General features: G+C 37.9%; 1 protein-coding gene and 1 long non-coding RNA gene across 5 annotated transcripts in view; one reads left to right on the plus strand and one right to left on the minus strand.

Annotated features, from left to right (window-relative positions):
- Positions 1-223: 223 nt before the first annotated feature.
- Positions 224-1,003, minus strand: LOC113469836. The gene is made up of 2 exons (XR_003393131.1): positions 619-1,003; positions 224-389 (listed from the first exon to the last, which is right to left on the minus strand). It is a non-coding gene; the product is annotated as an uncharacterized LOC113469836 (long non-coding RNA).
- A 1,590-nt stretch (positions 1,004-2,593) lies between these two features.
- The window catches only part of LOC103514984, a 56,473-nt gene continuing 45,277 nt past the window's right edge, over positions 2,594-13,789 (plus strand). For 2 of the 4 annotated variants that reach the window (XM_026827816.1, XM_026827815.1), the window contains exons 1-2: positions 2,594-3,335; positions 9,555-9,724. In XM_026827816.1, the coding sequence (XP_026683617.1) occupies positions 3,223-3,335; positions 9,555-9,724 (283 nt within the window). In that variant the 5' untranslated portion in view covers positions 2,594-3,222. Of the gene's footprint in view, positions 3,336-9,554; positions 9,725-10,917; positions 11,234-13,789 lie in introns of those variants that run through there. The other 2 variants (XM_026827813.1, XM_026827814.1) reach the window with 2 other exon arrangements.

The raw sequence follows: 13,789 nt of genomic DNA on the forward strand, positions 1-13,789 counted from the left end.
CTCTTACTGGGACTATACGATCCTAGCTAATTTTCAAAAGAAGCCTACCGAATTATAAGTTAATGAGCACAAAACTTAGGTGCACAAGCACAAGTCCTCACAATGGTTGACTGCGGTTCAGGACGAGCCAATTAAACATGGCTAGAGGCCATCACCCTGCGGTGTATGGCTGATAAAAGAGATCTTTCCTCTATTTTATCATTACCTTTCGTCTATAGCTAAAGCCGCTACAACAACAGCCCCCAAATTCATCGAGTTTGGAAATCCCTAAACTAGACCTTATGAACATACCGGTGTGGATAATCTTCTCCTCTAAAGGTTTTGATTTGAATCTGGACGAAAAGCAAACCACACAAGATGAAAGTCGTGTCCCTAGATCCATGTTACATCTGAAACAAATGCAGATAACGATAGGTCGCGGGTTTGATTCTCGCCCGGGGCGGAATTTATGATTTATTCTAAACAGACATGGCTTGCTTTCGGAACAGTTGGCTTTCTCCTGTTCTCGTGATCTATTCGCTTTCGGGACGATAAGAACACCGTTGTTACAATTCCCTCTATCTAACCTGCCTATGGGTCTTCTTGGATAACATTAGTTTGAGATCAGCATTTACCTACTTTTATCTGGAAGAAATCGTAAGTGCAGCAAGCTCCTTCGAACTTTTGAATTGCTGTGGAATTCCTTGATAATTTGTCCGGCTTGTAATTTGTGACTTCCTTACAAACAGTAGATATTAAATTGATAGTGGGGAACCAAACTTTATTTTTTACTGCCTATTATATTTAAATTGTACTTGGTTAATCGTTTTTAGACAACTCGATGGCTGTTGAAAAATAAAGATAAATTAGTAGTTACGTATTTACAAATGGTAGGTTCTGACCTATAGGTACTTATAACAAGTTTTTATTCAATTTCTTTTAAAAATCAACAAATGACGCAATTCAAAATACTAGGAACTAAATGGAAATAAATATACCTAAAAGTAATAATAAAATCGACAACAAGGGCGATGTTTCTGTTTTATTTTTGTATTCAGTTATTATTATTTGGAAAGATGCTTTTAGCGCACGTTAATGTGGTTGCCAATTTTTGTTTACCAAGTGAAATAAATTGCACTTTTATTTACGGCTGTAGGTATTACCTACGTACGTATATGTACATAAATAGGTGGCAGGCACCTAATATACTTACTCAAACTATTTTTATTAGGTGTACTTAGATATTTATTTGTAGAAAGTCCAAAGTTACCTACTTAACTATTACCTGCCTCGGTGGTGTAGTAGTCAAGACGCTCGCCTGGTCAACAGGAGGCCGTGGGTTCTATCCCAGCCGAGGTATGGAATTTCATTCAGAATTTGATCACAATAATAGCAGTAGGTACCCTACTACTGGAGTAAAGGGACTTTTTGAGTCCAATGAATAGTTTTCACTCTCTCCTGAAAAGTTTGCAAAAATCGACAACCTCGACTGGCGTTGACCTGTTCTATTCGTCATTTTCGGCTTGACATAGCTTTGTGATACACCCTGTATAGATTCTAAACGACATGACGTTGACGCGACATCGCGATGGTCAACTCTAGTCTAGACGCACCTGAAGAAGTCATCAATGTCAATGTCATCCTAGAAGAAAGAACAAGACAAAGCGCTAGAACTTGCCCTAGCGCACCACCATACACATCGCAAAAGTGCACCACCTTACACTTTGCTAAATAGAGTTCAAGAGTTGTGAATTTATGATTATGACTAACTTATGGGAAATATCAGGTGTGACACCGAGATCCAACCCTTGCGAAATATCCAGGTTTCCTTGCGAAATACGATTGATATGGAAGAGTGGACAGACTATATTATAGTGATCAACTGATAGCTGGTAGAACCAGTCGCTGAAAGCAGGAATATTATTAGCTTGGTTCGTAGCGCGTCTGCCTTGTAAGCACTAGGCCGCGGGTTCGATTCTTGCCCGGCGCCTTCATCTCTCGTTCTCCTGGCTGTTCTCTTTCTCCTCTTCTTGCTCTTTTTCTTTCTTTGTCAAATTTACTAAACTAACAATTTTGGCCCACTGAATAAATCCTCAATTTTCTTTTCCAGGCATTCTAATGCCCAGCTGAAGTATGCCCAATGTCAAAATCAACGTGTGCTATTCAAAATTAGCTGTTCTTCAAGATGAATTCGAAACGGAGGAAAAAATCCCAGACCTGAGTCAAATCCGCGAAAAACAATAGACAGAAACTTTCTCCTAGATGATCAATTGTTTGCTCATAAACCAGAGTGAAAATCAACCAGCTGGGAAGATTTACCTAAGCAACCTTCTTCAGGCTTCGAGACAGAGACTCAGAACTGTTCTGTGGTGTGAGCTCTCAGTACTAGTTGGTTGATTAACGTAGTCGGTAGTCTGCATAGTGAACATAATATTGATCGTGTGTCCACCTTACTGTGGGAACCGAATAGTATTTCATTTGACCCATTTTTTACCCAATTTTTCCCTCTCGTGTCCGAGAATTCCCAATTTTTACTCTCGTGATTGTGCCAAGTTTACTGGAAGTCCGACTATTTTGTGTTAAAAGTGATGCTTGAAGTGTACTCGGGCGTTCCCAATTTTTACTCTCGTGATTGTGCCAAGTTTACTGGAAGTCCGACTATTTTGTGTTAAAAGTGATGCTTGAAGTGTACTCGGGCTGTGACAAAGTGTAACTTAAGACAGAGCTTTTGTTTTCGGGCTGTGATGAAATTAAATTCATTTGTAGTGAAAACAAAAGTTGGCGAAAAAATACAAGTATAATATCGAGTTCAAATTTTACTGATTTTATTTATGTATTTAGAAATTTTATTTAATAAAAATACAATTTTTTTTATAGGTTTTCACTTTTCAATAAATAAATTTCCTAGTTTCTGGCTACTTTTCTGGTTCTAACAACTTTTGATAAATAGTTTGCTCATCATCTTACATTGAAAATAACGAACCACTCTCTCGTTTTAACCACATAAAATCTTTTGCTGTGACCCAGGCCGAAAGTCCTTTTTCTCATGATAAATTCACAAGTCATTAAGTGTTCAGTAATTATCTCACTAATACAAAAATGCCTACAGTGTTGTGAAGTAATATCATTAGAATAAAACCGTAATTAATTCAAGCCACAAGTAAGTGCATAATTATTTTGCGTGATTTTTTTCTCTCTTCCGCGTGCTTTGGTGTATTTTCGTGTCTCGTTTGGAATTGTGTGATGGTGTTGGGAATTTCAGCCATGTTTGTGGTAACTGTGGCTGAATTTTCCAGCTTCCTGTCCATCCTTGCTGTTCTGCTATGCTTCTTCGCAATGTTCCTGCTCATCGTGAGGTAAGTTATTTATTTCTACGCCCGGCGCGGTGTGGCGTGGCGCTCGGTAAGTAATTATTCAGATGCCACGACAATGAAAAAGGAAGCTCCTTTTTACTTTCTATTACTACAGTATAGCGAGCTATACTAGTAATGAAAACTACATCTTTTTCTGTTTCTTCCTTTGCAGAAAACCGCCCTCATGCAAACGAACGAGTACCAGAATCTGACGCTCATTCAGTCAAATTTTCAAAATCAGGAAATGGTTGGAAATATCCGTTTTGGGATCCCCTGATGTCATAAAAGTGATTTTTAGCCCATGGTCTGTACGTATGTATGTGTGTAATACAGGTTTAAATGGGAAAAGGTGGTATACAAAATATCTCAAGAACGGTTTGTCGTAGAGCGATAAAATGGTATGATATTGGTATGATATACCGGCATGGTCCAAGGACGCGACTGTAACATTTTGGTAAAAATCTAAAAATCGGACAGTCACTCATCCAGATATCAACCAAAGTCAATGTTGCTTCGGACTTCGAAAAAAATGCAAATATTTTATATGATTCCTGATTACACGGGGAGTATTTTAAGATAGAAAATGGCCGACCATAGGCGGCTCGAGACTTGGAAAAAATTTGAAAAAAATGCAAATTTTTTAAATATTTTATATGATTCCTGATTACACGGGGAGTATTTTAAGATAGAAAATGGCCGACCATAGGCGGCTCGAGACTTGGAAAAAATTCGAAAAAAATGCAAATTTTTTAAATATTTTATAGGTATGATTCCTGATTACACGGGGAGTATTTTAAGATAGAAAATGGCCGACCATAGGCGGCTCGAGACTTGGGAAAAATTTCAGATTTTTTTACTTTCCTTTTTTTTTTCAAATATGTGTTCCTCAAAGGTAATAGAAAGTCGTGTGATGTTCACACCAGATTTTTGTGTTTAACCTAACTCTATAATTCAAATATGTGTTCCTCAAAGGTAATAGAAAGTCGTGTGATGTTCACACCAGATTTTTGTGTTTAACCTAACTCTATAACAAATATGTGTTCCTCAAAGGTAATAGAAAGTCGTGTGATGTTCACACCAGATTTTTGTGTTTAACCTAACTCTATAATACCTTTGGTTACTGCTCATTTGTGACAGCTCCTTCTTGTAGCAATTTTTGATTGACGTGACGACTCTAGCGAGCGAAGTTTTGAATGTGGTGATGGATAAGTACCAGACTTCTCCCCTTCTCCCTCCACTTTTTACTTTCCTTATCCTATAGGAAGGAAAGTAATGTAATCGGGTCAAATTTTCGATGGTCAGTTTTTAGTGCCAAAATAAGTTTTGAGGTCCCTAGAGCCTGAATCCAAAGTTTCCGCCATTGGTCCGTGTGTGTGTCTGTCCTTCTGTCCGTCTGTCTGTGTGTCTGTCTGTAAACAAAATATCTCGAGAACGGTAAGAGCTAGAGACTTGAAATTTGGTATGCAGCTGTACGCCATTGGTCCGTGTGTGTGTCTGTCCGTCTGTCTGTGTGTCTGTCTGTAAACAAAATATCTCGAGAACGGTAAGAGCTAGAGACTTGAAATTTGGTATGCAGCTGTAAAATGTGACAAGGATGCGACACGAAACTTTTGGTTAAGATCGGTGCAACGGTTGGCGGCATCTTACCGCTTTTTGGCGGTTTTCGACCGCTTTTTGGCGGTTTTCAGCTATACTGACTAAGCGGTTCGAGATATTATAAATTTAAGTTGGGTAGAAGAACACCCAAATAAGCATCATTCAATAGGATAAGGAAAGTCGTGTGATGTTCACACCAGATTTTTCTCTTTCTCTCCCTCATTTCTCCCTCCTTCCCCCCTTTCCTCTCTTTCTCACTCATTTCTTCCCCCTTCCCCCTCTCCCCTCACTCTCCCCCTCTACGTTGCGGTTCGAGATATTATAAATTTAAGTTGGGTAGAAGAACACCCAAATAAGCATGATTCAATAGGATAAGGAAAGTCGTGTGATGTTCACACCAGATTTTTCTCTTTCTCTCTCTCATTTCTCCCTCCTTCCCCCCTTTCCTCTCTTTCTCACTCATTTCTTCCCCCTTCCCCCTCTCCCCTCACTCTCCCCCTCTACGTTTTCTCTCTTTCTCTTCCTTTTCTTTTTCCCTCTCTCCTCTGCTATTTTACTTTCTCTTTCTCGTATTAACTAATTAGGTAAGTAGGTACCTATTTAGTACTTACTTACATATTACTTAGTAGTTAGAGTGGGCACATATTAGATATGTACGAACTGAAGAGTAGGTGCGACCGTGGGTAGGCTACTTACTTACATATTACTTAGTAGTTAGAGTGGGCACATATTAGATATGTACGAACTGAAGAGTAGGTGCGACCGTGGGTAGGTACTCATTTTACTTTCTCTTTCTCGTATTAACTAATTAGGTAAGTAGGTACCTACTTAGTACTTACTTACATATTACTTAGTAGTTAGAGTGGGCACATATTAGATATGTACGAACTGAAGAGTAGGTGCGACCGTGGGTAGGGTAAGTAAGTGTACTATTGAATGAAGAAAGTAAACTTACATAACCATAAAGTTCAATTCACGTGTTGAACATTTTTTCCTGCCTCTGATCAAAAAATCAAAATTGGTCCAAACCATCTTTTTGTCCGAGTACCTGTGTGTCTCTGCTTCTATAGTCATTGGAAGATTACCAATATAGAAGCTGGATCTGCTGGATGGTAGGTACTTCTGTAAACTGTAGACCTCACTTAAAAGAAGAGGAAAAATTCCTCTGGGGCTCACAAAGGGCTTTCAATCAAAAAACGGACTACCTTATTGTTCCAAAAGTGGTAGTATTGCGAATCAGACAAACAAACTAAATGGAAAATCCGATTTAAAAAACTTCGACCTCACTTTGTTCGACCAAATATCAGTAGCTCAGTCTCAAGGTGGAGTGAGTGTTCCAAAAGTGGTAGTATTGCGAATCAGACAAACAAACTAAATGGAAAATCCGATTTAAAAAACTTCAACCTCACTTTGTTCGACCAAATATCAGTAGCTCAGTCTCAAGGTGGAGTGATAGTAATACATACCTACCTAGTAATGATAGTATAAGTACTTAAATTAGAAACTGTTAATTTCGTGTGATGTTTATACCTACAGATTTTTTTTTCCTTCTTATTTATACTTAATGACTAATGGAGTGATAGTAATACATACCTACCTAGTAATGATAGTGTACTTAAATTAGAAACTGTTAATTTCGTGTGATGTTTATACCTACAGATTTTTTTTTCCTTCTTATTTATACTTAATGACTTAAACTACCTATTTATTTACTATTTTATTAGGTACCTATACATATTCTAAAACCTGTCTACTTACACACATTCAGATTAGATCTTCAGCTCATTAATTCATATCTAGCTGTTATTTTATGCTAGATATTTTTCTAAATGCATCCAAATTTTGAAAATACTAAAAATGTAGTTCTAAAAGTAGTATAATGGGGATCTGCTAGACATGTAGGAAGTCACGTAGACCAATGCACGCGCGGTGGGCAGATGTGTTTAATAGAGCTTTAACCCACATTAATCGCGAAATCCGCGAACAAAATCGCGAAATCCACGAACAAAATCGCGAAATCCCCGAACATAATCGCCAAATCCGCGAACAAAATCGCCAAATCCGCGAACATAATCGGCAAATCCGCGAACATAATCGGCAAATCCGCGAACATAATCGCCAAATCACATAGGTAATTCGGGACAAAATGAAAAACTGAACGGGACGCCGGGACACCCCCTGAAATTCGGGACTGTCCCGGCCAATTCGGGACGTTTGGCAAGCCTACCTATAAACAACTTGGCAGAAAAAACAAGACTTGCATTAGATTTCGAAGTTCCAATCGGTCAAAAGAAAAAATCAAATCCTATTTATGTAAGTAAGTGCACTATTGAATGAAGAAGGTAAACTTACATAACCATAAAGTTCAATTCACGTGTTGAACATTTTTTCCTGCCTCTGATCAAAAAATCAAAATTGGCCCAAACCATCTTTTTGTCCGAGTACCTGTGTGTCTCTGCTTCTATAGTCATTGGAAGATTACCAATATAGAAGCTGGATCTGCTGGATTGCCGTCATTGGGGGTATACCTAAAAAACTGATTAAACAAAATTCAACTGATTGGCCATAAGGAGTACGAAAATTAGCTGACTGACCCTAAGGCAATATGCAAAACGGCGGTTTACATCGTTTGGCGAAAGAAAATTTCGGAAAAGTCGTACCATTTTCCAGTAGTACAGGAAAAACCACTTATGGCCAACCAGTTGAATTGTTATAATCAGTTTTAGTCGTCTTTGTTACAGAATTAAAGTAAAAAAACTAGGAATGTTTTTTTTTTTTTTTGTCTGTTTTTCTCCGAACCTATAAGTTACTCTAGACTCTAGACTTCTAGACTTTACATCATACCCATAACGTTAGCTATTTCTCGCCAAAGCGATAAAAAAGAAGAAATTGCAAAATGGGGGGCTAGGGGCAGTGTATAGATAAAGACAATTGCTAAATTGGAAACGTGTTTTAGATTTCAATGTTGATTAATTTTTTTTAATTTATTATTATTATTACTTGGTTTTACTTGGAGATATATCTCTTTTTAATCAGATATGAAGCGCGAGATTGATGATGCTGGAAGTAAAGAGAAATAATTGTGAATAAAAAATGATTCGAAGTAAAGTATGTATTACAGTACTGCAATAAAATAGGTATCCCATTTTATGAAAGAAAAAAAAAAAAAAAAAATCAAATCAAATGACGTCAGTCTTGAGAGGGCATTATTGGACCACATTTTTTTTTTTTTTTACTCAGTGGTGAGTGGTTGTACGGTGGACTCAGAATCTGGAGGTTGGAGTCCAAGTCAAGTCATAAAAATTAGCGTCAGTGGTATTGAAACGGGACGGACCATTTATGACAAGCATTCTATGCGTTAACACAATTCAAAATTAATTTGTTTTCAAAAAGAAGAGTATGGGTTGTACGGCCAATAAAGTACCATTTTCCCATGGTTTCTTCCGCACAATTTATATGTACACAGTATTTATGCTTAACACAATTAAAATTAATTGTTTTCCAAAAAGGATAAGTAGTTGTTGTTGAGAGAGATCTGTAAGAGTCCTTTATTGCTAGCAGCTCTAACAAAGTCTCGTTTATTGGACATAAGTTAGGGACCCTGTAAACGAGTATCTTACTGAATCGTTTTCTGATCAGTCTAGAAGGGGTGATGGTTACACAAGACAAAACAAGACACGTGTAATTGTAATCTACATATGTTCTAGATTCTAGATAATAATTACTCACAGTAGTCAGCTCCCATGGCGTAGTGGTCACTGCGCTCACCTTATACGCGGGAGACCCGGGTTCGATTTCCGGCGAGGTCAAGAAATTTGTATCATGCAAATGATTGATTCCGTGACTGGCTGTTGCGGGGCCCACTCAGCCTCGAGAGGATAATGAGTAGCTATGACATATAAATGCGCATAGCGACCGGTGCCAGCATGTTAGGTAAACATTGAATTTTAGGATTATTGAGATATTGGGAAAATTCTACAATGCTGCAGTGAGCACCAAAGTTGTGACATAATAACACGAAGAAACTGCATTTACATTTACATAAGTAATAATTACTCACCTAATTACCTATAGAGTAATTAAGACGAAAAAAAATTCCTGTGGAAAATAACTTTGCTATCGAACTAGTGTTCCACTTAAGGCGGCCCGCCTTACCTGCGGCCCGCAGTTCTTTCAGAAATATAAAACATCGGTAAAGCGGTAAAGCCCCTTCTTGAGAGCTGAAGAACTTAGGTTAGGAACCGTCGAGTATAGTTTGTAAATGGACTGCTGCCGAGGTGAACATGGTTGAACATATTTTGTTGGCAGTGTCACTGCACCAATGTACGTATATTATGTAGGTATTTTCAATGGGTATCTGAAAGAGGACCTCTGAGTAAAATTGTGCGATTTTTTTAATGAAAAAATTCAAAAATCCAAGTCTGTCTCTGATGTTAAGGGAGAATAATAATGTTTTAATGCATCGGAGCATGGGTTTCTGTGTGTAAACACCATGGAATGTGCTTTGGCAGTCATGGTGTTGTAGTTGAAAATTCATATCTCCTTGGTGGAATAAACAAAAAGTGATAATAAAATACAGCTAAACACTATCGTTAAATAACGTAGAAAGCTTCTGACGGTTCTTAGTTTGCGGATTGTTTTCAGAAACATGACCGTGTTCTGGCTGCATGGGGAAGAGATCATGTTCGGGAGCTCGGTTCACACGGTGCAGCAGAAGATTCCACAGATGAAGATGATGAAGGTTCACATCCCGTTCACGTTCAAACTTCAGGAAACCTCGCGGTCTTCGTTTTCAGGTAAGAAGATAAATAACCTGGGCCAAGTAATTACAGGAACGCTGTCATTTTTCAAGTTTTGTTCGGTCCCCGTTGCTCTTCTTGGGTCAAACCAGTTTTATTTAAAACTTTGCTGCCAAAAATAAATGAAACTCATATGTTTTATGCTAAGAATATGAAATAATGTCACATTGATAATCCTAGGTTCCATTATCCAAAGAAAATCAAAGGAAATGACAGCGTTCCTCTAATTGCTTGGCGCAGTGTAGTAATAATGGGGGCTATTCCAAAAGGCTTTATTAACAAATGAATACATCAACGGAATGCTTTTAAGTATGAAACACGAGTTACTTACACGTGGTTTGAAAAGTCTTCTTTTTTTTGGTTACATAAGTAATAATTACTCACCTAATTACCTATAGAGTAATTAAGACGAAAAAAAATTCCTGTGGAAAATAACTTTGCTATCGAACGAATACAAAGTCTTATTAACAAATGAATACATCAACGGAATGCTTTTAAGTATGAAACACGAGTTACTTACACGTGGTTTGAAAAGTCTTTTCTCTCTCTTTTTTTTTTTTGACCAGAGGTGGTAACTCACCTGATGTAATAAACGACTATTGTATCCTGTGTTGGGAAACATCCTCAATTTACCTTCCTTACCATATCCCATTATAACTCTTTTCCCCCTTATCCTTATTAAAGAAGTGACAAAACAAATGAACTTTCAATGTTCAATTCAATTGAAAATGTCTTTCCCACTGTTGATGTTATACTTTGTTCTAGTAATCTAGTAGATTATCCGTCGACTATTATCGTTCTTAATTTGTGTATACGAAATTAGCATTTAATAAAAGTGAATCAGCGTACTGAATTAAAGGCTATAAGGTTCTCCGAAGCTCTAAGACGCCTGTGGAACAACTAATTAAGGGCAAGGTCTATGCATTTACCATTGAATATTGAATACTCCCTCTACCTTTACCTCATAATTAGGTGGGCAGATACCAATATGATTAATATTTTAAAGGAAAGTCTTGTCCTCAAACCGAGGACCGAGGAACACTGAATCTTTTTTTTTTTTGCGAGTTGAAAGTTTGAATGAGAATTTACCAACCCTCTGGTTTCCGCGATAAAAAATGCCTCAGGGTTTTAACCTCGGCCATTGGTATTCGTCCAATAAAATATTCTAATTATCATTCCTCACACTTTAGTATTCATTAGATATTCCAATTTCATTGATGAATCCTGGAGGGCCTTCTGTCTGCGAGTGAACCAGAAGACTAAACCAATGTCTAGCTACGACCTGTGCTGAGGTTCATACAGCAGAACCAAATACCAATCATGTCGAGGCAAAACCGAACACAAGGTCAGAAACAACACGGCATATCAATCGCCAGAACGGACAAAAATACACCTGCAAGGCAAAATCATTTAAATAGGAACAATAGTTTGGCTTATATTAGACCTGTATAGATTACCAATATTAACTAGATGGGTGCTACGACTGCTACCTAGGCATGCTAAATAGACAAGAGGAAATAGTTGAAGGAGATGTAATTCTGAACATGGTGGTTGAACATTGTAACGATGATGATGTTTAGCAGAGTGTGACGGCACGGCAAATGAGAAAACTTTAGAGTTCCTTGTGGGAAAACTTTAAAGTTGAACTATTTATAAAATGGGAATGTCTTGATGGATTATTTAATATTTACAATCTTTTGCTAAGCTTAAATAAGATTTATAGAATGAAATTGAAACTAGATAAATATTATAAATGAACTCCCACACGGCAAATGAGAAAACTTTAGTGTTCCTTGTGGGAAAATTTCAAAGTTGAACTATTAGGAACACTCGAGGAAAAGGAACTAGGAAGTCTAGAAACATAATTTAAAAGGAAATTATAGTAATAGTGCTTATTTATACTGCTCGCATAGGACTGAAAGGTCCCTTTATTCCAGCAGTAGGCTACTACTATTATGTGGTCAAATTCCTAAAATCCCATACCTCGGCTGGGATTGTTGTTATTAGGAACACTCAAGGAAAAGGAACTAGGAAGTCTAGAAATATAATTTAAAAGGAAATTATAGTAATAGTGCTTATTTATACTGCTCCCATAGGACTGAAAGGTCCCTTTATTCCAGCAGTAGGCTACTACTATTATGTGGTCAAATTCCTAAAATCCCATACCTCGGCTGGGATTGAACCCATGCCCTCCTGTTTCCCAGGCGAGCGTCTTGACCACTACACCACCGAGGCAGGTGAAGGATAGATTTTTCTTGAGTTTCATTTGAGATTTCCCACCAGAACACCAGATGTAAATACAACATGACCTTGGATGGAAAAATTTGGGGCTGATTGACTTTAGAACTTTTTCACGAATTTTTCTATTCATGAAACAACTTAATGACTATTTGTGAAAAATAAAATCATCCAACTGGAGTAAAGAAGAACGACGAATAAATATGTGAACAGGACAGCATTAGCAAACGAATTCTTCGCATATTTTCTTCTTTGCTTCAAAGTTGGTGTATTTTCAAAATGACTTCAAAACTTGGGCTATAATATCTTGCTTCTAGCAACAGTACCCTCTTACATGTTTTGCTAAAGGTTTAACGTCTCTTCATTGAAACCCCGATACATGCTTTATTTTGCACTGTATTTTCTACAAAGTACATTGACCCACACGGTATGCAGAAATTGAAGGGAATTTGACAAGTTGTTTGATATAAATAACGGACTAAACACGGTTGAAAAATGGTGTTATACGTCAGCCTTGTTATATCTTGGGAGGTCTACATACCTACATAAGAAGAAATGCCAGCCTAGTTAGCTTAGTTGGTAGTGCTAGACTGGCCCTTATTTTCGAAGTATTAAAAAGTAAATCGAGTGATAATCACATAATGCCCCTGGATTGCATAACCAAAGTGCCGGAAAACTTTAAGGCCGTTGAGCATGTCGACAGCGATGTCTGATCGAGCTGAAACTTTTTAGGTAGTGTTTTCTCACTAAATGGAACTAGAAATCGAGTGATATTCAAGACTTTTCCAAGTTTTTTTTTTTCCCACCTCTATAGCTAAGGGCCAGTCTAACCTACATGTAAGTGGGATTCTAATATTCTATCATATAATGTATGTGGATGTGGATCCTATATCTGGATTCTATCTGGAGCAGAAATGCCCAAGGCTGCTTCGCCTTGAGTTTGACGGGGCTCAAATTGAAGTGTTCGCCCTCAACACTCAATCTTTCGAACGGGAATTGAACCCTCGGCCTATCGCTTTTAGCTATCTCGGAACCAGGAAAGTCCATGGTGAGCTGGTGCATTGATGTTTTGTCTGTAGATGGTTTTGAACACAGACCAGCCTACTTAGCTTGAGGGTAGCGCGTCTGTCTTGTAAGCGCTAGGTCGCGGGTTCGATTAACGCCCGGGACGGATTTTATCTCAAACAGATATAAGGACATAAGGTTCATTCGCGGAACGGCTGGCTTTCTCCTATCCTGTCTTCCTTTTCTTCGATTTCGGGAAGAAAAGACCTCTTTTTTTACCTATTGGTGTTTAAATTGCTCTGTAGACATCAGTTCTGAGCTTTTACGAAGGCGATTTTTGAACAAGAAACCGCAACCAAGGCTCAACAACCCAATGTTATCGTGCAGGCTAGAAATATCCAGAAATATACACAAGAAACGTATCATTACTTTCGGAAATATACATCTACCTAATTGGCATGCATTAAAAGCTTACCTGCCTAGCTTATTCAGCGCTTAGCTTCTAAAACAAAGGCCTCTAATGAGTCCTTGCACACACAGTCTGGCGTGACCATCACACGACTTTCTATTAGGTGCATAACGGAATTACAAAGAAAAGAAAAAAAAAAGGATCTTTCGGATTTGTGTATACCTATATGGATTATGTACGTATAATGGGGCTAAAAAAAATCACTTTTTCAGGACTCAGGAGACCTTCAGACGGATAATTCCACCCATTTCTCGATTTCCGAAATTTGAACCGATTGCAATTTCTTTCTCCTTTGACCAGAGAAATTTTGTGATCCAAGTACCTATTGACGAGAGCGAGGATCACCAAAG

This window comes from Diaphorina citri, unplaced genomic scaffold (assembly GCF_000475195.1).
Source record: "Diaphorina citri unplaced genomic scaffold, Diaci psyllid genome assembly version 1.1 scaffold1253, whole genome shotgun sequence".
NCBI lineage: Eukaryota > Metazoa > Arthropoda > Insecta > Hemiptera > Psyllidae > Diaphorina > Diaphorina citri.